The sequence below is a fragment of the Camelina sativa genome, chromosome 2 (assembly GCF_000633955.1).
Source record: "Camelina sativa cultivar DH55 chromosome 2, Cs, whole genome shotgun sequence".
Taxonomy (NCBI): Eukaryota; Viridiplantae; Streptophyta; class Magnoliopsida; order Brassicales; family Brassicaceae; genus Camelina; species Camelina sativa.
Window position 1 is genome coordinate 18,210,396 of NC_025686.1, and position 24,636 is coordinate 18,235,031.

At 33.7% G+C, this 24,636-nt stretch overlaps 4 protein-coding genes and 1 pseudogene across 5 annotated transcripts; 1 reads left to right on the top strand and 4 right to left on the bottom strand.

Annotated features, from left to right (window-relative positions):
* LOC104753699 (putative FBD-associated F-box protein At5g53635) lies at nucleotides 2,730-4,335 on the bottom strand. The gene is made up of 4 exons (XM_019230855.1): nucleotides 3,475-4,335; nucleotides 3,254-3,394; nucleotides 3,003-3,157; nucleotides 2,730-2,823 (listed from the first exon to the last, which is right to left on the bottom strand). Exons 1-4 carry the CDS (start codon nucleotides 4,333-4,335, stop codon nucleotides 2,730-2,732), a joined length of 1,251 nt encoding a protein of 416 aa, XP_019086400.1.
* Nucleotides 10,388-11,614, top strand: LOC104753709 (annotated as a pseudogene).
* LOC104728701 (F-box/FBD/LRR-repeat protein At1g51370-like) lies at nucleotides 12,393-14,310 on the bottom strand. Its single transcript, XM_010447652.2, has 4 exons — nucleotides 14,223-14,310; nucleotides 13,076-13,972; nucleotides 12,852-12,992; nucleotides 12,393-12,775 (listed from the first exon to the last, which is right to left on the bottom strand). The coding sequence occupies exons 2-4, from the start codon at nucleotides 13,955-13,957 to the stop codon at nucleotides 12,485-12,487; spliced, it is 1,314 nt and encodes a 437-aa protein (XP_010445954.1). The 5' UTR covers nucleotides 13,958-13,972; nucleotides 14,223-14,310; the 3' UTR covers nucleotides 12,393-12,484.
* LOC104753718 (putative FBD-associated F-box protein At5g53635) lies at nucleotides 15,067-16,577 on the bottom strand. The gene is made up of 2 exons (XM_010475929.1): nucleotides 15,660-16,577; nucleotides 15,067-15,342 (listed from the first exon to the last, which is right to left on the bottom strand). Exons 1-2 carry the CDS (start codon nucleotides 16,575-16,577, stop codon nucleotides 15,067-15,069), a joined length of 1,194 nt encoding a protein of 397 aa, XP_010474231.1.
* Nucleotides 19,881-24,027, bottom strand: LOC104728716. 2 transcript variants are annotated; one of them, XM_010447669.2, is made up of 14 exons: nucleotides 23,654-24,027; nucleotides 23,501-23,551; nucleotides 23,193-23,399; nucleotides 23,000-23,098; nucleotides 22,850-22,905; nucleotides 22,525-22,636; nucleotides 22,229-22,408; nucleotides 21,889-22,134; nucleotides 21,290-21,463; nucleotides 21,040-21,213; nucleotides 20,855-20,968; nucleotides 20,574-20,756; nucleotides 20,382-20,480; nucleotides 19,881-20,301 (listed from the first exon to the last, which is right to left on the bottom strand). In XM_010447669.2, the coding sequence occupies exons 1-14, from the start codon at nucleotides 23,777-23,779 to the stop codon at nucleotides 20,077-20,079; spliced, it is 2,046 nt and encodes a 681-aa protein (XP_010445971.1). In that variant the 5' UTR covers nucleotides 23,780-24,027; the 3' UTR covers nucleotides 19,881-20,076. The 2 variants fall into 2 exon arrangements, with proteins under 2 accessions (XP_010445971.1, XP_010445966.1); XM_010447664.2 differs by having other exon boundaries at nucleotides 21,883-22,134.

Consider the following 24,636-nt stretch of genomic DNA (forward strand, 5'->3'; position numbering starts at 1 on the left):
GAGAGTTACAATTCTAATTTATTGTTTTGTTTTAATACAATTGATTAATACAACTTAGTGGAGAAATAAAGTTAATGCATAATTTATAGGGAGAAGCTATAAAGATTTCAGTTTTATATTATGTGAGTTAAATATGAAAATTAATTGTTTTAAATTTGTGTTTTAATATAATTTTTTTTTTGTTAAAATTACATTGCCAAGTGGACCAATAAGGAGAAACTGAAACTCTACTTTTATATATATGATTTACATTCCTATCAAAAAAAAAAAAAGAACACACTAGGTAAAATTTATCCGTTGCAAACCAAATTGGATTGATCGCCGCCAAAAACAACTAGACACTTAAACCATGCACTAATTGCTGGACTGATTTATCAGCCGCCTAAAAGCAATCAAGCGCTTAAATCCACAATCTGCTAAATAGCTTATTTATTTTATAAATTTTACTAGATTTAAAAGGATTTCGACTTTACATTTATCGAATTTCATTTGAAACCCACAACATAGTTTGTGAAACTATTTATAAGAAACAAATACCTCTTTTCCGATGTGGTATATTTTAAGTTTCGTATGTATTATGTTATTCTCATAAAATGCTAAGTAAATATCTCTTACAGAGCTAAAAAGATCCCACGTCAACATTCACATTATCTAATTTTAATTAAATTTATATTCAATTTCACATGTGAAATATTTTTACTTTCGTAAGAGCACCTCTAAATGTTTGAAATATTAATATTTTAACAAAATTGACTTATATATTAATTTTTTAATTTGAACATAAAGAATTCATTAATCTATATATACATTTTTGGAGACATTTAGCAAATAAATCCTGAAGTTGGTACTTATTTACAAGGAATGCCATTAACATTAAATTTTAAATTTATAAATTAAAATGAAATTAAAACCAAGATTTTGTGCAGAACAAAAATTCCTAAAATATCTCCTTAATCAATCAACAACTAATTACAATATTTCATTAAATATTTGTTTTGTAAATTTCCTAAAATATCTCCTTAATTCATTACAATATTTAATGCTAACAATAAAAATTCTATACTATCCTCATAACCAAACACAATTAAAAGATTTTGTTTGAAATATAAAATAATATTTTTAATTAAAATTATAATTTTCCTATCATCTTTGTTTGATTTATTTAGTTTACTTGCTTTAAATCATCATAAAGTATATAAAACTAATGTAATTTTTTTTTTTTTGCATTTTTTCGTTATTTGAATTTTGAAAAACGTGCATGTTGTACTTAAGCAAAAACGAAAAATTATGTTTGGATATCTAGCGGGATGGGTTTGGGTAAACCACAAGTTATATTCAAACGATCCTGTCTTCAACAGGGAGAAAAAAAAGAGTTCATACAGGGCAATCTCTTCCCCATCCTCATAAGCCAACCTGACAGCCTCGCCTGTTCCTGTCCTTTCTTTGTTTTGTTGATCTAAATTTAACAATTTAAACCGGTAAAACTAAATAATATATGGATATAAGGGATATATATTTAAAATTTACACAACATTAGTCATATATATAGTTAATCTACTAAAAACATTACATTTTTATTTTATTTTTAAAAATATAGTCCCGCGGTGTACCGCGGGTTAAAACCTAGTTAAAATTAAAAACAATTCTCTTTTTCTCTCTCATGTTTTTGTTTTTATTAGATACTCCATTGGATGTTCTAAGAAGTATTTATTTATTTTCACTTTTTTAGCTTTGTACTAAATATAGACCATGAATGTTTTGTAGATTTTAATTAGTTTCTAGTTTTTTGGTTTTTGATTTTTGGTGTAGATTTTAGTTTTTACAAAATCTTGAATAGTAACTTATTGAGTTTTTTATATATAATTAATTATATTTTTTTAAACGTTTTTCAGTTATCATTTTTTAAATTTTGGATACTGACTTATTGTTTTGGCCTTAGGTTTTTGTTCCTCATGTAAACCTTATAAGAAACCTACAAAATTCATTTTTTGGATTCTATGAACAAATAAGCATCTTAAAATCTGGTTTTCCAATTTTTTAGGAAATCTATTTTTAGTAGATCATGAATGGTTTTAACTAATTAGTTTTTGCAAAATCAAAACGAAAAACTGGTTCAAAATCTCTAGTCATTCAAGGCCTTGTAATACTTATGTCTTTCATTATCATCTTCCGAGATTTATTCCCAATGTTGTACACAGTGACTATGTTGGTTTCTATAATTAATAAAATCAGTTTAAGTATAAAAACTTTTCCACAAACTGAATCTGTGAAAAAAATACTACATGTAAAAAAAATACCAAGAATCTCGATGTTGGACCATGGCGTGAGATAAGAGGGACATCATCTACATCTTTTTCAAAGAGTTAAATATAATATCACCAATGGCTAACGTACGTTACTTCGTGTAAGCATGTAGACCTAATTATTGCTTGAACAATTTGTGTAGATAACATGAGCGGGAATACTGGCTTGTGGCTCAACTAATCCATTGAAATCTCAATTTTGGTGGGAAAATGCAGAACCACATTATGGCGATAAATAATAGTATCATTTTTGTCTGAGAATTATGTGTTTAATATTAAAAATTCTGAGTTTCGATTTTTGCCGAGAAACATGTTTTAGTGGGAAAATTTACCAAATCTCTGTTTTCGTGGAATAACGTTACAGCAGAATCTCGTTTTAGTCGAAAAATTATGGAATCATTTTAGTCGAAAAATTATGGAATCATTTTAGTTACAGCAAACTCCATCATTTCCAAACTCATATATGAAATCACATTGAAAATCAGAGTACCCTTCAGGGCTATAGTCACTTTGTTTGTCTCTATAGAAAATCATAAAAACTTCTAATCAAATACCAAATCCAGGACGACGACATCACATTCGCTAGAGCATCGTGTCATTCTGTGGAGTTCCTCCTTGAAAATAGACTTTTCTCGTATTGAACAATTGGCCCAACGTAGAGTGAGCTTCTTGAGTATTGCCGTCTTCTCTAGGAAGTACCTTACTATCTTCAGTAGTGGAACATAATCTCCGCATCGGCATCGGAATTCGAAATCAATGAACTCGAGAGATGATAGCAAGCACTCAGGCTTATATGACAAACTGATTTGATTAATCTCCTGGAAAGACATTGCATCACAACTACCATAGCATACCTAAGGAAAGAACAGAGGATTTAAACACACTAGAAAGGTACACTGCTCCTAAAGATGAAAAAAAAAAAAAACTTACTGCGTTTCGCAGAACATTACCAAGACGAGGGATTTCAAGTTTGGACAGCTTTTAAGAAAGGTTGGTAACTCTTTCAAACCGGAGTAGAGGAGAGTTGCATTCAGGCAGGACATGTAACTAAACTGAGGTAACCACTCTAATTTCGAGTATTGATAGATGAGCTGGAACCAAGAAAGAATAATTATTAATAAAAAATGTACTACATGTAGAATGCCAAAATTAACATTGTATGTATATATACCTTGACAGTGTCTCTACATATTTTCATATCTTTAACCTTCGAAATCTGCGAAAGAAAACCGCGGATGCTATTTCTCTTCAAAGAAATTGTTTCTTCATCAAAAACTCTCATAAAATAGGAAGTAGAAATATCTAACTTGGCGTCGGGATGCATTTTGTTTATTACTACTAAGCTTTCTGATAAGTCATCATTGATGCTCAAAAAGCTTAGTAGAGGAGCATCAATCACAACTCCTGAACAAGAAGAATGCTCAAAGTTATTAATTGTTATTTTGAGCTTCTTCAGTGACCTAGAGAACACCCGAGAGAGTATTGCATTATCATACACAGATATGGCCATCACTAACTCCTCCAGGACAGGGCAGGATGAGACAAGTCTCTCAAAAATAGCTTCATTTGGATACAAAATACTTCTTAAGTGTAAAGTCTTCAGACAAGATAGGAAAACAAATTTGGCATTAGCCAAGTCCGCCCGGTAAAGTTTTAAAGATACCAGTGTCTCACATGTATAAGTGCTTGTGGGTAACTCAGGACACTTATTTAGACGATGCCAACAAAGTTCTATATGTTTGACCTTACGCTTAACCGCAGCATCAATCCATGACGTGAGATGTGAGGCATCTTTGTCAATAGTTACCTTGAGGTTGTCTATACATGAAACCCTGTTGGAATCAAGAAACCTGTCACCGAAACTCATAAAGGCATTGGAATTAGGAAATTTCCAACATGTCAATTCCAAACTAGGAAGCCAAAGCCAGAGACTCCTCCATCTAGGGGATAAAACACTTGTTTTAACAGCTTCTTTTATCGGAAGATGAGAAAGTATGTGACAAATCAAAGGATCAGGTAACTGGTTTATCATATCTTCCTTCAATCTCTGACCTAACCCTTTGGAGCAAGCCTGTTTTGCTTTCTCTCTCCCAACCATGTCTTTTCTTCTCTATAACACTTTTTTCAGAACAACCAAATCTGCTTACAAAAATTGAAACAGCAAGCCAAACAAAGTAATAATGACAATATTGATTAGTGTTCAAGTTCCAGTGAAGACACTTTTATAATATCCACACTGAAACCCATCAACACCGAGAAAAAAAGACGACGAACCACATTGAGACAAATTAAATTAGGGCTTTTGAAAGGTCTTATGAAAATGTTATAGGAAATTAAGGGCTAAGTCAGAAGAAGAACATACATGATTTCGACGACCGGAATAAAATCTGTTGATTGAAAGTTTGGAATCGCTCAGGGTTTAGGGTAAATTCGTTGCGCTTTGCTTTCGACCTGCACTACAAGAAATAAGATGGAAGACGTCGGTTTATTAACGTCACTTATTAAACCGACTTTAAATTTGTTAACAGGACAACGTCACTTAATAAACCGACTTGTAATTTTAATAGGAATGGCGTCACTTAATAACTTTGTAATCAATGAATGTGTCAAATAGGAAGGATGTTCCAAATTTCTAAGTCCGCCGTAGCTTTTTTCATTTTAATAACAGCTGTTGATTTAAAGAAGTCTTTTTTTCTACCGTAAATAATAATAATTTTTTTTAATTTACAAATAATTATAACTTTTAATTAATTTATGGCTAATCTTTATTTTTAATTATTTATAGTTAACTTTGAAAAAGAATTTTACGGTGAATTTTTTTTTTTTAAGGTATATAATGCCACCCAAAACAAGACCAATCGATTATAAGAAAGTAAACATACGCAAATGAAAACCATATCAATACTAGTGTAGTTTTTACCAAATCAAAAGTACCCTAGTTTGGGCGGCGGATAATCAGGATGTCGTATCAGGATGTCGTTAACCTTACATATTTTTCTGATCCTTCTGAGTGACCAGCTTTCAAGATGTATTTGGACGAAATTCATGACGACAGGACGGAGTTCAGTTCCTTTTTTTAGTCTTAGTCTCTCGCTCACAGAATGGTAAAGTAGATAACTTGGCTCGACATGTTCGGTCAGTTTCTTATTTAGTTACCTATGTAAACAATGTTCATTCCTATTGACTCGTTTGAGCTGATCTTGTATCTATACTAGTATTTTTGCAGCAGTTTTTACTCAAAAATATTGTTTGGAAAATTTTTACATTGAATACTATTTAATGCTTATATTCATATTCAAACAAGTTTAGTTAACTTTCTCTACTATCCTTATAACCAAACACAGTTAAAATATTTTAAATATCCATATATATAATGTTCTATGGGATATTTATAGAAATAGGCATTTTACGAGTTAAAACTTTGAAATGAAGTACTATTGTCCGTACTTGCGATATTAAGCATTTTTTAGAGAAGGAATTGACGTTTTTGCCCTCTGTCTCCTCTCCTCTCGCTCTCTTCTATTCTCTTCCGTTCAACAAGCCAAGCTCTCTCCTTTTCCGATCAAAACCAGAGTTTCTTCTTTCGACCACAACCATGGCGTCTCACCACCATGCTCCATCAACACCATCTCCAACACAAGCTCTTTGGCCTCCAAAATACAAAACTGCTTTGTCACCAACAACATCTCAGATCCAAGAAATTCAATAGATTCAATTTAGTTTATTTTGGAGGAAGGAATCTAAACCCTAAGGGGATACAATCTAGTGAACCCAAGGGATCCAATCACAAAGATTTATGAAATTAAAATTTCCCAACCGATTTCATTATCATGATCACCACCATCATCAGATCTCATCATTAACTAAAACCTTCTTTCTCTTCCTCCGAAGAAACCATCGCCTCCTTCCACCGCCATCATCATCTCAGATCCCATTAATTCAATAGATTTAATTTAATATCGTTTTGAGTGAAGAAATCTAAACCCTAACAGGATATTATCTTCTGAACCCAATGGATTGAATCACAAAACAATTATCAAATCAAAAGTTCCGATCATCTTTAAAATTATTTCATCAATCATCAATTCATCACCATCTCGTTCGCCAGATCTCATCATTGTCACCAAATCTGATTAATTTATCGTGAATGTAATCATAAACAAGTTTATGATGATAACTGCCGAGGTTCATTGATCGACAAAATCGCAGATCAAAAAAAAAAATCTTTTCCTTTTCTGAAGAGGGTAAAGATGTCTTTTTATCCAATTATAAATGCTCATTTCTGTAATCACGGACAGATGTTCCTAATTCAATAAGATTCTTAAAAAAACTGCCTTATTCTGTAATTAATCCAATGTTCTATAATTAATAAAGATATTTAGAAGATTTATTCCAGATTTTTTTAAAAAAAATTCTCCTATCATCTCTTTTTGATTTTAAAATTTAAATGTAGTGAATCATCATATAATACATAAAGTTAATAAAAATGTGTATTTTTCCTTCAGATATTGTGATTTGAATTTTTTAAAGCAAACATATATTACTCAATTAATATAAAAAATGTGTGTTCAACATAAATATATAGTAATTTTACTGTATATAGTAAATTATAAAATTTTAAGAAGTTTATAATTTATAATGATATACCTAAACTTAATAAAAAGTTTAAAATTATAATTATTTAAACATATTAAATTTTCAAAATTACACAAACGAGTTATTTTACATGACAGGTTATATGACATTACATGATTGAATTAATAATACTATAAAATAAAGAGTAAACTATCAGTAATATGATATTTCAATACGGGTTAAATCCTCATTTTAATGTTTTAACAACACCAATATAAAATATGTCAAATCGAACTAATTTAATTAAGATTGTAGTAAATAAAAATTATTGTGCGGTATACCACGGTTTATATATTAAATCATTAAAATTAACAAAAGAGTATATTAGCAAAACTAATATTAAAATAGTACATTAACAAAAAAAAATTAAAAAAAAAATAAACTTAACTCGATGTGTACCGCGGGTCATAATCTAGTTATGTTGTTAAATGCATCAGAACCGGAGATTGTGATTGACGAATTTTAATCGCCTGAACTGAAGAAGGTGAGTTTCTTGATAATTATTCACGGATTTTACCTTTATAGCTTTATTTCTGTGACATATCTCGAGATTACAGAAACCTGCATTGACATCAGAACCTTGAAAGAGACTTGATGTATGATCATTTCCCTGAACTTTGATAATCTAACTAGGCATTAGAACCCAAATTTTGGCATTGCTTCTCTGTACTTTTAGTATATATATGATTAACTAGTGCTTATATGCAAAACAACACGTATATAATTAGTGCTTGAGTAAGTTGAAGTATCCATCAAATTCGAAATAAAGTTGGCCACTGGTGATAATAATTACATGAGCAGCAGCAACCACCAGAGGTAACATCTATATATACATTTTTTAAGTACATTTTGGGTTCTACCATTTTATTTGTAATTATTTACAAAGTTAATCCCTAAAAAATTTCCAAAAATAGCATTACTCCAGATTTTGTTTCCTAAACATTCCATTCCAACTAAAAAAAAAAATTACAGCAATCAATATGGAAACATAAACTATGATATATTTAATCACACTTTCTATATATTTTGAAGAATATTCCATCTTTGAATCCTTTGCAACAAAGAAAACAACAATTTGATTCTCTTTTTGTTTTTCAAAATTTGTGAGCTTTGATTCTTAACGTAAGAAGAACATCGATTCATATTTATTTAAATATTATAATTAATATATATAAAAACTTATTAAAATTTTAAAATATTATGAAGATGTAAAAAAAAATTATAGCAATCAATATGGAAACATAAACTATGATATATTTAACAACACTTTCTATATGTTTTGAAGAATATTCCATCTTCGAATCCTTTGCAACAAAGAAAACAACAATTTGATTCTCTTTTTGTTTTCTAAAATCTGTGAGCTTTGATTCTTAATGTAAGAAGAACATCGATTCATATTTATTTAAATATTATAATTAATATATATATAAAAACTTATTAAAATTTTAAAATATTACGAATATGTAAAATTAAAAAAGTTTAAAATACTATATAATATGGTTATGTAGTAGATGATTTATAAAGAGGACATGTTAGAATTAATAAAATATCATTAAATTTATGCTAATATGGGTTAAACCCTCATTTTATTATTTGTTAACACTATTAATATTAGAATATTTGATATAGAAAATCAAGTTGATTTAACTAAGATTGTGTAAAATAATTTAATCATTAAGAAAAATGTGACTTAATTATAGCGTATAAATGATTTATTATGTATTTAGATTCCTTATTTTTTGTTATAATAATTAAAAGTTAAAAATAGAATCTCAAATACTAAATAAAACAAACTAAATATAACAAACAAATGATCATTAAGTATATTGCGGGTTAAAAAATTAATATAAAAAATTAGCCGCACAAACGGCCAAAAATTTGGTTATTCTTCTATTTACAAAACATCCAATATTTAACAAATAAATACAATATAAAATATAAACAATAATAAAAATTATATGCACGCGGTGTACGGCGGGTTAAAATCTAGTAAGACTTAATTTTACATGTCCCTCAAAGCCTAAAACTAATAGGCTTCTAAAATCAAGTAAACGACCAAAAGATTAATCTTAAACGAAGTGTTCATCAATATCTATTAAGTAATTAAAGAACAAGGACTTCACAAGCGCTAGAGCATTTTGTCATTGCAACGAGTTCTGTAAGGAAGTCATACTTTTCCTCGTTGGTGTAGTAAACGTTGAGCCTTAATTTCTCCAGGATTGTTGAATTCTTCAGGAAGTATCTTATTAGCTCCGTTTCGCCTTCATACCTTGGGATTGAACGTTTCAATGCTACAAACTTGAGCGATGATACCAAACACTGAGGCACTGCTGAAAAAATCACATTTGGTTCTCTCTTCTCCTCATGAAGTTGCCTGGATTGGTCCTTAATCATTTCCTGCAAAAACATGAACATAAAAATAAATGAAAGGAAAAAAAAATATTGACTAGCTAGAGAGATGCACAATTAAAATATTTTCACAAACAATAAGCGTAGATTGGAGGGTTAAAGCTATTTCATTACCAATGTGAGAGATTCTAGTTTTGTGCAGCTTTCAAGAATGGTTGGCAGCATTTCAAGATCAGATATATCAAATCTGACATTCAAGCGTGATAGGTTAAGAAACTGGCGTGAACCAAAACAGAATGCCTGGTAACAACATAAGTTAAAAAAATTGGTTATGGTGAGAAAATTTTTGTGGAGGAATTGAATATTTATAAACGATTTGAGAGTGAGACTTCGTCGAGGTCTAAGTCCATTCCAGGAACCGATTGCCAACGATTTCTCCATTTGGTAGACATAAGGCTTGTTCTGACAGCATCCTTGGTAGAAAGATGATAAAGTATTTGGGATATCAAAGGTTCCGGTAACTGGCTTAGCCTATCTTCTTTATCATGTTTCACTTTGTCACATTATTTGTTTTTCTCCTTTCTATCCCAGAGCACACAACTATAATCTGCATCAGCAAATTTAACAAAGATTAAAATTGAAAGTTACAGAAACAACCAACCAATTTCGAGTTAAATACGAGATACGGACACACTAGCTAATCTAACCAAGAGAGAAGAAATAACATCACGTGCGAGGGTTTTGTGAAGACGACTAAAACCAAGGAACAGAGACTAATACATGGGTTTTTCAAAACTATTCGTCTTCCTCTAGAGTCATGTAAGACTCTAATCATACAATACAAGCCGACTTGATTATCTTAACCGACTCTAATGAACTTTTTGTAAGTAAAATAATAACATCTAAAGACTGACTAGAGTCGTGTATACTAGGGTTATTTATGAGCCCACGCGAGGCCCAACTTTATTTAGGGTTATTTATGTATCTGCAATCCATGTGTCGTGTATACATATTTTTTTTTTTAACTTTACCTTAGCCGCAAGAAATCAGAGGAAACAAAGATAACGTTGCCATTTGAAACGATGACGACGACGACGACGATGATCTCCGATCTTCCAAGGGATTTGATGGAGGATATTATTAATAGGCTTCCCATGAAATCTCTGAAAGCTGTGAGATTAACATGCAAAAGTTGGAACAATCTATCACAAAGTGAGAGCTTTAAGAAGATGCAGATTGGTAAATTAACAAGAAAAGAGGAGTCAATGATGATCGTGGTGCAGCCTCCAAGTATTTCTTTAATGAGCGGCGTGGTTGACTTTGATCCATGTATAGAGCTTAAAGGTAAACTTAGTTTCCCTAACAATCAAGTTAGTATATCCGGAATTGACCACTATGAGGGTTTATTGTTATGCTTCTTGGAAGACGTTACTAGGATTGTGGTTTGGAACCCGTATTGGGGCCAAACAAGGTGGATCAAACTCAGATATACTCACCTTCCAAAAGGATATTTCAATTATACTCTCGGATACGAGGATAAGGAATCTTGTCGTCGCCTTAAATTGTTGAGGTTTGTAGATTATTTTTACATAGAGCCCGAAGAGCAATTTTTTTGGTAAGAGATGTACGACTTTGATTCTGGTTTATGGACAAGTCTTGACGTCGCTCCACACTGGGGAATATATTGTTCAAGCAGTAGCGTTTCTCTTAAGGGAAACAGTTACTGGTGTGCTAAAGAAAGGAGCTCAAAAGGTTATAGGGATTCCATAATCTGTTTTGATTTTACAAGAGAGAGATTTGGGCCGCTTCTGCCTCTGCCATCTTGCAAATATGCATATGTGAATTTATCTTGTGTTAAAGAAGAGAAGATTGCAGCTTTATTTCACCACCACTATGATTATGAGTTTGAGATATGGATTACAACAAAGATCGAGGCCGAAACGGTGACATGGAGCAACTTCTTGAGAATTGATCCGGAGTTTAGGATAAATTTTCCAAACTGTTTCTTCATTAACGAGGAGAAGACATTATTCATGTGTGTTGGTAAATACTATCGCTCTGACTCTGAGTCCGAAACATTTATTAAGATCATTGGAGAGGCTGGAGACTCAAAAGATTTGGATCTCGGAGTACCTGCATACCAAAACCGTTGGCTAATTAGTGTGTGCTCTTATGTTCCAAGTTTTGTCCAAGTCAAGAAAATTGCAGGAGGCGAAAGGATAGAACAGAGTAGTTTAGAAAAGCGTCAATTTGATCAAAACATGTTGAGACTTGCTGAAATAGAAAAGCTAATGAAGAAGCCATATAGACGACATAGATTTAGATAGGAGGAGGCGCAGAAGGAGAAAACGGGTTGATGAGAAGCAAAAAAGAGATTGGTTGCTAAGTTACAGGTAAATTTTTTGTGTTCTTGTATCTTATATAAATATAAATATATATACTTTATTGGAAGTGAGGCTTACGGTGATTACACTTTGTGATCTGCAGGAGCAGACACTGAAAGGGTCGAGTCATATGGGACTTCTTGCATTATGATGTTGTTGGTGCTGTTGAGTTTCTCTTTTACTTTATGTTGTGTTTTGGTATACAATAATGTTTTTTATTGGGGTTGTGAAGGACTGAACTTGTGTGTGACAAAACAGAAGTTGTGTTTTGTTACCAGTAATTTTCATGTATTTGAACTTGGTCTAGGCATGACCCAGGCATAGAAAGTTTCATATATTCATCGTTTTTCACAATGGAATATTTAAGTTGTTTTACAGATATGAATGAATGAATGGCTTTAAAACGAATGAGATGAAAATAGATAGACGGAAAATATTGATATGAATGGCTTTATCTTGTTTTACAGTTCAGTTACAAAATACATATAGAGTGAGTTTATTGACGATTGACATATAGAAACCTTGAAAGCGACTTGATGGATAATCATTTCCCCGACCTTTAATAATAATCTAAGTTGGCATTAGAATCAAAATTATGGCATTGTTTCTCTATACTTTTAATATATGATTAATTAGTACGTGTTTGAGAAGAAGAACATGTAGATAATTAGTGGTTGAATAGGTAGTACGTTGATATCAAACTCGAAAAAAAACTGGTCACTGGTGATAAGCACTTAACTGCAAATTTTACATGTCTCTCAAATCCCAAAAGATTAACCTTAAACGAAGTGTTCAGCAATATCTTTTAAGTACTTAAAGAACAAGGACTTTACAAGCGCTAGAGCATCTTGTCATTGAAACGAGTTCTGTAAGGAAGTCACACTTTTCCTTTTTCCTGTAGTAAACATTGAGCCTTAATTTCTCCAGGATTCTTGAATTCTTCAGCAAGTATCTTATTAGCTCCATTTCTCCTTCATACCTTGGGATTGAACGTTTCAATTCTACAAACTTGAGCGATGATACCAAACATCGAGGCACTTCTGAGAACATCACATTTGGTTCTTTCTTCATCTTACCGCACATGGATGGGTCTTTCACCAATTCCTGCAAAAACAAAAGAAAAGCATTTAGTGGCGAGATACATAACATGTTTTCACATATATTATGCGTGAATCGTTACCAATGTGAAAGATTCCAGTCTTGGGCAGCTCTCAAGAATTGTTGGTAACATTTCAAGATCAGATTTCGCAAATCCAGCATTCAAGCGGGATAGGTCACGAAACTGAAGCACCTGCCCCAAGTTGGAGTATAGCAAGATATTCTGGTAACAAAAGTAAAAAGAGGAATTTTCTTGGTGAGAAACTTTGAATCTTCTAATATATGTTCAAAGGGTGAGATGTATACCTTCAAAATAACATTATTAATAACTAGGTCCCTGACCCTTGTAATATCGGTGAGGATATCGTCAATCAAGCTTTTACCGTATGTCTTCTTATTGCTAAAGACGACATCAATATCCAGTTTGGTAGGGAAACCCAAACTAATGATCTCAAAGTTCTTTGTCAAGTAAATCATAGTCCTCAAACACAGGAGTAAAGGTGCATCAATCACAACTTCAGTAGACCCATCGATATCGATTCTCTTTAGTGTATGAGAGCGCACTTGTAAAACCTTTGCCTTGTCATACTGCGGATATGGTCTGCTGATCAATAAATCTTCCAGAACTGGAGAGCCTGAGATAAGCTTCTCCAACATGGTCTCATTGGGAAATATAACATCTTCTAAATGCATGATCTTTAGACAAGGAAATGAGACAAACTCGGCATCACCCAAGGTGGCCCGAACAAGTTGTAAGTGTACCAGTGTCTTGCAGGTATACATGCTCAAGGGTATCTCACTAGTGGGAATGTAGTCAACAGCAAGATGTTGAATCCTACGTGTAGTGAAAACATCAATCCATGAGTTGAGATCACACTTACCTAAAGGATCACTGATATTTAACCGGAGTTTGCGTATCCATGATCCCCTGTTGGAATAGAAAAACCTTTCAGCGAAACTCATAAACGCATCGATATTCGAGAATGTGTTGAACTCCACGTCCAATCCAGGAACCCATTGCCAAAGATATCTCCATTTGGTAGACAAAACACTTGTTCTGACAGCATCTTTGGTAGAGAGATGATAAAGTATTTCAGATATCAAACACTCCGGTAACTGGCTTATCCGATCTAACTCCTCATGGGACACTTTGTCACAATTTTGGGTCCTTTTCTTTCTACCCACCATTTCAATTTCTTCAACCTAATCAAATTTAACCCAAAAAAAAAAAAAATGAATGGTTAAGAAATGTTACAAAATTTCAACTTGCACCACATGAAAAGGCCATACATATATCACTATTCGCCGGAGAAACTCAAAACAGATATCGTTACGATAGAGAAGAACTAAAATTACATGTTTTCTAGGTTTAGGGTTTTCAAGGTTTCTGAAGATGACCTAGAAATCAAGGAAAAGTTTGAAAAGAAGAAGACATCAGTTTTGAGTTAATTACCTATTCGTCTTCCTCCAGAGTCATGTAGCAGCAGATGTAGGCACGGTCGATCTAAGTAGGTGGTACCTTAAGAGTTAAGACCACTGTGAATTAATAATGGCTCTCTGTCCCTTGCCCCTTGGGAAGACGATTCGTGTACTTTTGACACAAACGCCGTACCATTTTTTATCACTTACTACAAACGCCGTGCTATTTTTTATCTTCGTTTGGACCAAGAAACAATCAAATGTCCGATCGGACCAAACCGGAAACACAGATACTAAAAGAGAATGTAAAAGTTCTAAACGCCGTACCATTTTTAATCACTTACTTCAAACGCCGTGCTGTTTTTTATCTCAGTTTGGACCAAGAAACAACCAAAAGTCCGATCGGACCAAACCGGAAACACATCTATACTAAAAAGTAAAAGTTTTAAATTTGTATGTCCGCTAACACATAAAATAAAATTAAAAAAAAAGCAAAGCAAAAAGAAATGTATCTTCTAATTTTTCTTGTGAAATACTCCCTCCGTTTCAAAATATAGGATGTTTTAAGCAAAACACGCAGATTAAGAATACTTTACTTTTAATAAGTTCAACCAATCAGAAACAATGCTGCATAATATAAACTACTAAACTAATCTAAAAGTTGCATTGAAATTTGAAAACATCATATATTATGAAACAACAAACTTTTCTAAAACATCTTATATTTTGAAACGGAGGAAGTATTTGCTTGTGGCTCAAATGCCTAATATAATATATCCCTCATAAAATCAACTAAGTTAACGACCAAAAACGTTCAACAATATTTAATTTTAGGAATCAGATCTAGTTCATGTCCTTGGTCTACTCTATTTTAACAATCAAAGAAAGACGACTTCACATTCGGTAGAGAGTGTTGGGATTTTGAGGAGTTTCTTGACGAAGTCATCTTGAATCTGAAGCGCATCATAATACAAAGGTAGAGCGAGTTTTTTAAGATTTGCCGAATTTTCTAGAAAGTGCCTTACTAGCTCCATTTCTGCAGCAAGTCCCCAGATTCGCACTTTTAAATCAACAAACCCGAGAGACGATAGCAAACACTGAGGTAAAAAACTGAAATGATTCATGATCCCCTCCGCAGAATCATCATAAGATACCTGAAGATAAAAGAGATTATTAAAACACGATGAAAAGTTAAACGAAATCTTCATAGAGATGAAAAAAACATATAGGGTTTAGAAGATCATCACCATGCTGAGGGATGTTCGGGAAGCTCTCAAGAAAGCTTGGTAACCATTTCAAATGGGAAGATTCAAGAGTTACGTGAAGGCAGGACATGTAACCAAACTGAGGCAACGGTTCTAGTTTGTGTATTCACAGATGAGCTAAAACCATAACGAAAAATGTATATGGGTCAGAAACATTGTTCATTATAGAAAAGGTACATGTCCAATACCGGAATTTACATAAATACCTGGAGTGTTTCTTGATGTATACTCATATCCTTGACATTTGAAATCTGAGGGAGAAAACTGTGTAATCTATTTCTTTGTGATGAAAGATTACTTGCTTCACACCATGAAGGAATGCGGAGAACTAACTTGGCATTGGAATCCATATTGGTTATCATAATGCTTTCTGGCAAGTTATCACCAATGTTCAAAAAGTGTAGTTGAGGAGCATCAATCACAATTCCTGAACCAGAATCAGACAGATAAAACATTGATTCTATACTGATTTTCTTCAATGCCCTAGAGAGCACCCGAATGACTGTTGCATCATACAAAACACGTCCCTTAATCTCTAACTCCTCCAGAACAGGGCAGGATGAGACAAGTCTCTCAATATTTTCGTCGTTGTGGTTCCAAACAGATGTCAAATGCATAGTCTTCAAACAAGGTAAGGAAACAAACTCGGATTTAGGCAATTTCACCAGACAGAGTTTTAATGATACCAATGTCTCACATGTATAAAGGCTTATGGGGAGCGTTCCATCGAATTTAAGATCTAGATGTTTCATCTTACGCTTAACCGCAGCATCAATCCATGACGTAAGTTGCGAGGCTTCATTTACCCAAATAGGACTTTTGTTAATCGTTAACTTGAGGTCGTGTATGTACGAAATCCTATTGGAATCAAAAAAGCTGTCACCAAAACTCATTAAGGCATTGAAGTCGCGGTCGTTCCAACATACCACTTCCAAACTAAGAACAAGGTGCCATAGGCTTCTCCATCTTTTGGTTAAAACGCTTGTCTTAACACTGTCCTGTGGAGGAAGATGAGAAAGTATGTGACAGATCAAATGATCAGGTAATTGGTTTATCCTATCTTCCTTCAATCTCTGACCTAACCCTCGGCGATAAGCCCTATTCGCTCTCTCTCTCCCAACCATGTCTTTTCTTTTCTTCTGTAGAGTAGACAACGAACCACGTGGAGACAACTTAGGGCTTTTGAAGGTCTTATGAAAAATTTATAGGAAAACAATAAGGGTTAAGTAGGAAGAAGAACCTGCAGTACTATAGATGCTTGCGCCGGAGCTGTAGATCGTGATTTTGATGAATTTGGAATTTGGTAAATTCGTCGGGTTTTGCTTCGACCTAACGCAGTGCACTTTAGGTTTAAAGAAGACTCTTTTTACTACCAAAAATAATTAAAAATAATAATAATAATTAATTTATGGTTATTCTTTATTTTTAATTACATACGGTTAACTTCAAAAAAGAATTTTATGATTGATTTATTTTAAAAACTTATATAAGAAAAAAAAATACTCAGCTACACGAAGTATTGTTCAATACATGGTCATACATCCCAATTTTAAAAATGTATTGTCAACTACATGAAATATATGTATTGCATGGTCACATATACCAACTATATGATGACATGTAGGCCTGGGCACTAATACCCGTTACCCGTGACCTGTTACTCGGCTCGTACCCGTCCCGAAAAAAAGGGTACCCGCAGTTTTAGGGTCGAGTAAAGGGTATTATAATTATATTACCCGTGAGTAAGGGACGAGTATAGGGTATTAGTTTAGTTTTCAATACCCGTCCCGTTACTCGGTCCTTTACCCGTTTTGCTACCCGACCCATAAATATCCGTTAATATTTTGTATTATTATTATAATTTATTATTAATTTATAGAGTTAAAGTTAAAACCTAAGTTCAACTTAGCCTAACTTAATTAATATATTATTTTTATTTTCAAAATTTGTAATTTTATAGTTTTTGGAATTATATATTGCATAAATTTATGAATTTTTCTTTTTCGGATTTCAGAATATAAAATTAGTATTGCGATTATTGATATTTTTTAATCGGATACTCGTTTTCCGGGTAATAATAAAGGGTCGGGTATTTAAAGGGTCAACTATTTTTTACCGGGTACCCGTTTTTTCGGGTACCTGTTATTTAAGGGTCAAGTATGAGTAAATTTTTTCTGTTACCCGTTAGGGTCGGGACAAGTAAAGGGTCTGAGAAAATTCAAGGCTATCCGTCCCGTGCCCAGCACTAATGACATGTGCTCAACATGACAACCTCTTATTCCGGTACACCATTCATCAGAATCCGGTGTTGACCAGTATTGACCGAAGTTGACCAATAAAAATATACAATTTTTTTTTTGTTTTTAATATTAGAAACCAAAAAAATAAAATTAGTTGAATTATTTAGGAATCATTTGTAGTGTTTTATAATGTAAAACATATATGGATCCAAAATAAAAATATATTGTATATAATTCTATTAATTTAGTCTTATGATAGTTATCTTTTTCAATTTCAAAACTTAATTAATATTGAAATAAAAATCATTCATAAGATATTAAGACTTAAATTCAAACCAGATAATCTTGTTATAATAAATCAAATAAGAAAACTATTTATTTTAACTTTATTAATTTAAAAACATCAACTTCTTACTTAATATATCTAAATATAAAATTTATATTATTTAATATTTTCAACCACAAAAAATATTTCTACAAAAAAAAATACTTAGAACCAAACCCAATACATATCAAAATCATTAGAATTATTGAAAAATGTTATGTACTCATGGTAAAATAAAAATTTTAATATCTGAAAAAACTATTAATGATTTTTCATTTCACTTTTATTTATTTTTGCAATATAAAAATATATTATGTATCTGTTAATTCATCCAGTCTTATAATAGTTAGTTTTTTTTATTACAATTAAAAACATCTACTTATTATTTGATTTATCTAAATACAATGTTTTTTGTTATTTAACAAAAGAAATATATTTGATTTTAAACAACAAAAACACACAATATATATTTTTAATATATAGAAGATCCAAAAAATTGAGTTTGCAAAACAATATATTTGACTGTAGAAATATTAATATAAACATATATAATTAATATATATATATAAATTCAAAATAATTATTAATAATTTTTATTTAACTATTAGTTTAGTTTAGAAATTAAAATTACTAATTATAAGAATGAATACATTAAAGATGTAAACAATTTTTTTTTTTGGTTTCTAATATTAAAAAAAATTGCATATTTTTATTGGTCATCATTGGTCAACGCCGGTCAATACTGGTTAACACCGGATTCTGATGAACGGTGTACCGGAATAAGATGGTTCTGATGTTGAGCACATGTCATCATATAGTTGATATATGTGATCATGCAATACATATACTTCGTGTAGTTGGCAATACATTTTTAAAGTTGAGATGTGTGGTCATGTATTGAACGATACTTCATGTAGCTGAGTATCTTTTTTCCCTTATATAATGCTAACTAAAAACATAGACCAGTCGATTCTAAACAGTAAACAATCGTTTTCTTGCAAAACAATTTTCATTTTTGCACTATTTCAAACTTATTAGTAGCCCTGGACATAATATCCAGTACCGAAGAACCGTACTGGAACCGAACCAATAAAAGCGGTATCGGGTAGGGTCCGGGTTAAGTAGAATTACCGAATGGGTTAAGAGGCCTTGGTAAAATGGACTTCGGTCCGGGTTTGGGTTGTAACTTAAGTATATTGGGCCACCGTTTTAGATCCGTTTAACCTAAAGGCCTAATAAGACCTTGACCCACTAATGCTAGCTCTGAGCAAAATATCCTGTACCGAAGAACCGTACCGAAACCGAACCGATAAAAGCGGTATTGGGTAGGGTTCGGGTTAAGCAGAATTACCGAATGGGCTATGGTTTAATCAATTATTTTGGTTATTTACATGGGTATTTATAATTTCAATTGGTTATCTTGGGTTTTACTCGGTTGTTTGAGTACTTTGGTTACTGAAAATAACCGAATCGATTATAACCGAAAAAATTTCAGGTTATTTCGGATTTTGTATTGGAGTAGAAAACCGTTCCAAACTTGGCCAGTTACTAACCGTACCGAACCGAGTTTTTTGTAAACTACCGAATAGGATCTATAGGTCTTATACCGATTTACCCGAAACCCGATTGGGTAGAACCGAAACCCGATTGGGTACCCGATTGCCCAGGACTACTTATTAGTGTAAGTTTGAATTTACCATAAAAAAATAGATTTTAGATTCTTTATTGCCATGGGACATGTAACCGAACTGAAGGCAGTGGTTTTGTCTCAATTGCCAAGAATAGATTTTAGATTCTTTATTTAGTGTTTTTAGAAGGTCAACATTATTGAGAATTTTAGATGGTGAATTAACAAGACACACTTAAGAAATAAAATCGAACGATTTTTTTTTTAGCTTTGATGATTGTTGAGACTGCATACACCGAAAAACGAAAACAATAAAAAGATGAGAGATAATGGCAAATTCACTTTTCTATGCCTTTTCATATTTCTCAGAGTAATCACTTGCTTGACTTGATAAGGATAACAAGAGCTTTCTTTCAATTTGAAGCTTTCCCTTATTGTTTCACCATGTAATCAGAGCTCTGCCTACCTCTTTGGACTGTTTTGTCATTCTTCTTTATCCCTTGAGACTGAGCCATAGGAGTCATAGCCACATAGATGGAGTTTGGAGCTGACGACGCTGCAGCTGCTGCTGCCACTTTGGCTGCTGCTGCTGAAGCTGCTACCATTTTCTGTGCACCATCTCTAACTTGGATGTAGTCGTCCTCTATCACAAATAACTGCAGCAAAAACCAGTTTAGAACTTTAAAGCTTTGAGAAGAACACATAAATTGTTTGGGAATTCTGGGATGAGACATACCTCGAGGTGGCTAGCAACAAAATCGTCCAGCTTCCCATACTTTTTACGGTAATCATGCCAGTGCAGAGGTGCTAGCATTTTACCCAAACGGTTTGGAAGCTGTATTGAACAAGAGAAACAGACATTATACAAATGCCCAATTTCAAATTCAATTGTTCTATCACATTCTGGTTACAGTTAGTTTGTTCTTACCGTTGAACTGATTCTGATTCTCCCACCAGCTGGTATAGTACGGAGGATGCATGTCAGAAGCGACCTTTCATCAAGAAGAGCACTCTCTAAGTTCCTCTCAGCTTTCACGGATGAGACTAGAGTTTCAGGCATGATGGATCCAGCACCATTATTTTCACCAGGTGAAACCTGACCATTAGCCTCCTACAGAGAAAGACACATTCAGAACATTCCCCCTATTGCCAACCTAACTAGGCTCCACAAGCCAATAGAATCTGCTAGATAATCCGTGCATTGCATACCTCAGGTCTCTGATTTAGGGCATTGGAGTCTATCCTTAGGGCATCACGGAACTGTGAAGAAATGTCTTGAAAGCTATTCTCTGAATGATTGGGTCCATTGCCAGATTTAACTGCCTGTTAAGGAGTACTTAGAATGTACCATATGGAAGATGTATAACCACATGTGAAAAAAGAACATCACCAACCTGTTCATTCACAGAGGACGCCGGTGTAGAAGATCCGTATTGTGCTTCTTGAACATCTCCATACCCTTGACCAAGGGACTGTCCATTGGCAGGCACTTGGTAATCACTCTTCGCATCAGAATTTATCAAGCCATGAACACCTTGAGATGGGTGCACATGATTCTGCATTGGCATCTGTGAATCATGTATGAAAGACAATGTTCACTAACTGTAACAAAATGTAACAATAGATGCATTCTAAAGCTCATACCTTTTGCTGCAGCAACACTGATTGTACAACATGAGGTGAAGGCCCCTGAGGCTGAACAAGCTGAGGCATCTCTTGTTGATGCATGATAAAAGAGTGCAGAGGATTCATTTGACCCGCTTGAGAATACCCATGCATCCCAAGATGAGAAGCTGATACACCATCTACACGGTTGTTCTACACATAATCACAAACGAAAAGGCAGTTACAGCTAGAATAGGATCTTTGTAGGTGTCTTTGCAGATTGTTTGATTGCCAAGACCACAAGCAATCAAAAACGCTAGTTAAAAGACCCAAAAACAGATAATCTATGATATGCAACATGACACAAACTAAAATTCCTACCAACCAGCATAAAATTGAGTGGACAAGGGATGAGACATATATTTCCAACTACAAGTTCCCCGAACTTCTGTACGGGCCATCTTGATTTCTAGCATAATACTTTTTGGGCACATGGATATATTAAAGTTTCAACATCTAACACCTAAAATTTACCGACTGACGAGCCCAACTGAAGAATGCAAATGTTTACATTCATCTAAACAGACGAAAAAAGTTAAACGAATTGCTAACGAGAATCAACAAAAACATACATGTACCTGGGTAGGCCTATCATCACTTGAAGTAAAAGATGATATGTTATCTGTGTTTTTCCCATTTGAATGGGTATTAACATTTGCACTGTCTGAGCTGTTTCCATGAGCCTCAAATTGGTTCCCACTGTTCTGGATAATCTGGGAGGCACCATTGGAACTTGTTTTGGAGAGCCCTCCTTCCCTTACATTGGCAAGCTCAAGCTGAAGCTTTTGCACTGTATGCGAATGCAATCTCTCCATCTCCATAAACTGAAACCAATGGAAAGGAGCAACAAAGGATAAGAGTAGGAAAGTCTCGAGCAGCAAAACAATTAGAAATTTGAAGGTATTCAGGTAACCAAACCTGTCTTTGACAACCATGCCAGAGATGGTTATACTGCTCAGTACGTTCCCGCAATTCAGCCTGCAACGAGTGATTTGTAGATGATTGTAAAGCATCCATCTCTTGTGCACGGGCAATCCAACCTTGCGCTTCTCTCAGTTGCTCATCTTTGTACAAGATAGTTTCTTGAGCAATCCTATGCTACAAGCCATTAAAGATAGCGAGATTGTTTTAGTGTAGTAAAGTTTTAATAGAACAATGAGATTTAACTCAAAGATCCATAACCATGAAATGATTAAAAACATGGGAACACTAACTTGTTCCTTCAATTCATTGAGCTGGCTCTCTTTCTCTTGAATATGCTCCTGCAGTTCAGATAATTTATGTATACTTTGAGACCTCTCAGCTTCAGAGTGCTCACGCTCTCTTCTGCATATCAAAAAAACAAAAAAAAAAGTGGCCAGTTACGTATTCCAAAAATCTCTCACTCCGGAAACATCATATACAAGTATAAGTCCAAGGCCCAAAAGAAGACAAACAAAAAGAGCAGAACCAATTCAAAAATAAAAGATGCCTAACAGAGTAAAAGGAAAACACCCAAGACCATAACAAAGAGTAAAGATTTTCAAGAATTAGAAGCACCTGAGAGTGGCAAGTTCTTTGTTTTGTTCTCTTAGGAGACCTTCTTTGGCCCAAGCCTAGCAGAAGTACAAGAACAACTTAGATACCTCATTCAGATTATTGCAACTTCTATCTTATGAATAAATAGGTATACAATATAAATCAACAGACCGCTTCGTTATCCAGTTTAATCGCATGAAGCTCTCTGTCCTTCTCTTCTATCATTCTCTCCATCTCCCGAATGGATCTCTCCTTATCATGAAGTTGCTCCTGAAAAGTTCAAAAAACATTCCTTTATCTTCCTCGCAACCACAATGTGCTGGATGAAATGGATTATAAACAATCAAGGATAAAATAAGCCAACCTGCATTCTAGCAGCAGCATTAGCATACTCTGTAGATTGAGACTCAAAGTTCCTCTTGATGTCCATTGCAATCATTTGGGCTCGAAGCTCAATCTCCATCTGCTGTAGTTCCCCTTTCTGCTTCGAAATGTTATGAATTTGCTGCTGCAACAGCTCACCATCCATAGTAATCGAATAGTAATCCAAATCAACCGGCTCTCTACCATTCTACACTACAAGAAAACCCCCACAAAAGAAAAATATCATCTTCCCACTCTCCAATTAAGCAACACAAATCAAGTAAAATTGCAAGAACAGAAGTAATTAACCTCGTATATGGTTCTCTCATCTGTCTGATTTAGCTTCAACTGTTCCAAATCCTACAAAGGGCAATCAAAATGTGAAGTGGGTAACAATAAAAATCAAAACTTTTCTCAAATTTCTAAACAAACATTAAAAAGTTACAGAGTGATGATATATACATAGTCAGTGGAGTTTCCAACGTTATGAGAATCAGAAACGGCGCGCCACTCTTTCCTTGATGGAGTAAGCGGTGGATTCTGAAGGGAACCGCCACGAGTCGAAGCAACGCTCGAAGCGGTCTCCATTACTAAACGAAGATTCACTAAAAACTAGGGTTTATCGGAAAAGTGAGTAAACCCTAGAAAGATTCTAGATAAAAGAAGCGTAGACAGAGATGGTGAATAAACTTAAAAAAAAACCCTAGAAGATTCACGAAACGAAAGGATGAAGAAAGGAACGGAAATGGTTGTAATGTTTGACGCTGAAGAGACGAAGAGCTCAAGACGACGACGACTCGAAACTTCGGAATTTACAGAATCAATCAATCAATCATTTCGCTACTTTTTTCTACTCCTCGGGCTCCGAGTGAAGAAGATCGTGTTCTTGGTTCTTTTGGGCCTATTGAACCAAGCTATCTACGGCCCATTAACTTGGTTTTAACAGCCCATTTTCAGGCTTTTTGACAAGTCACGTAATTAGAGAATTTAAAAAGGGAAAAATGTCATAAAATACATGAACTCACTCATTTAGGCCATTTTAATCATTAACTTCATTACAGGCCATTTTAAACATGAAATTGCATTGACTTTCTGTTTTAAACATGAGCTTGTGTTGATCAGGACCAAAGAGACATGTCGTTAACTTGGCAAACGGAGCAACTAACTGGGGTTAAGATGTCGTTAACTCTCTCTGTTAAGTCTTACACGACATCGTTTGTCGCTAAATGAAATCGAAAAAACAAAAACCCAATCCCCAATTTCCCCAAAAATCCCTAATTCTCAAAACAAAATCCCTAATTCTCGACATTGTTTTCTCTTCTTAAGTTTGATTTTTTCATCTGCATATCGAAAACTCTCATCTCCATATTATCCTACAAACATGAGTTGCAATTCTGGGCAATCGCACGGTGAAAACAGAGGCCGCGGGTGCCATGGGTTCCCCT

Coding starts and splice junctions, on each gene's coding strand:
- LOC104753699 (XM_019230855.1), bottom strand. CDS start 4,335: ATGATAAACCAGTTACCTGATCCTTTGATTTGTCACATACTTTCTCAT. Junction 3,395..3,474: donor TATGTAGAGACACTGTCAAG/GTATATATACAT, acceptor TCTTGGTTCCAG/CTCATCTATCAATACTCGAA. Junction 3,158..3,253: donor ACTTGAAATCCCTCGTCTTG/GTAATGTTCTGC, acceptor TTCTTTCCTTAG/GTATGCTATGGTAGTTGTGA.
- LOC104728701 (XM_010447652.2), bottom strand. CDS start 13,957: ATGGTGGGTAGAAAGAAAAGGACCCAAAATTGTGACAAAGTGTCCCAT. Junction 12,993..13,075: donor TTAATAATGTTATTTTGAAG/GTATACATCTCA, acceptor TTTTGTTACCAG/AATATCTTGCTATACTCCAA. Junction 12,776..12,851: donor GACTGGAATCTTTCACATTG/GTAACGATTCAC, acceptor TTGTTTTTGCAG/GAATTGGTGAAAGACCCATC.
- LOC104753718 (XM_010475929.1), bottom strand. CDS start 16,577: ATGGTTGGGAGAGAGAGAGCGAATAGGGCTTATCGCCGAGGGTTAGGT. Junction 15,343..15,659: donor TACATCAAGAAACACTCCAG/GTATTTATGTAA, acceptor TTTTATCTTCAG/GTATCTTATGATGATTCTGC.
- LOC104728716 (XM_010447664.2), bottom strand. CDS start 23,779: ATGGAGACCGCTTCGAGCGTTGCTTCGACTCGTGGCGGTTCCCTTCAG. Junction 23,552..23,653: donor TTGGAAACTCCACTGACTAT/GTATATATCATC, acceptor TGCCCTTTGTAG/GATTTGGAACAGTTGAAGCT. Junction 20,757..20,854: donor CCCTAAATCAGAGACCTGAG/GTATGCAATGCA, acceptor CTTTCTCTGTAG/GAGGCTAATGGTCAGGTTTC.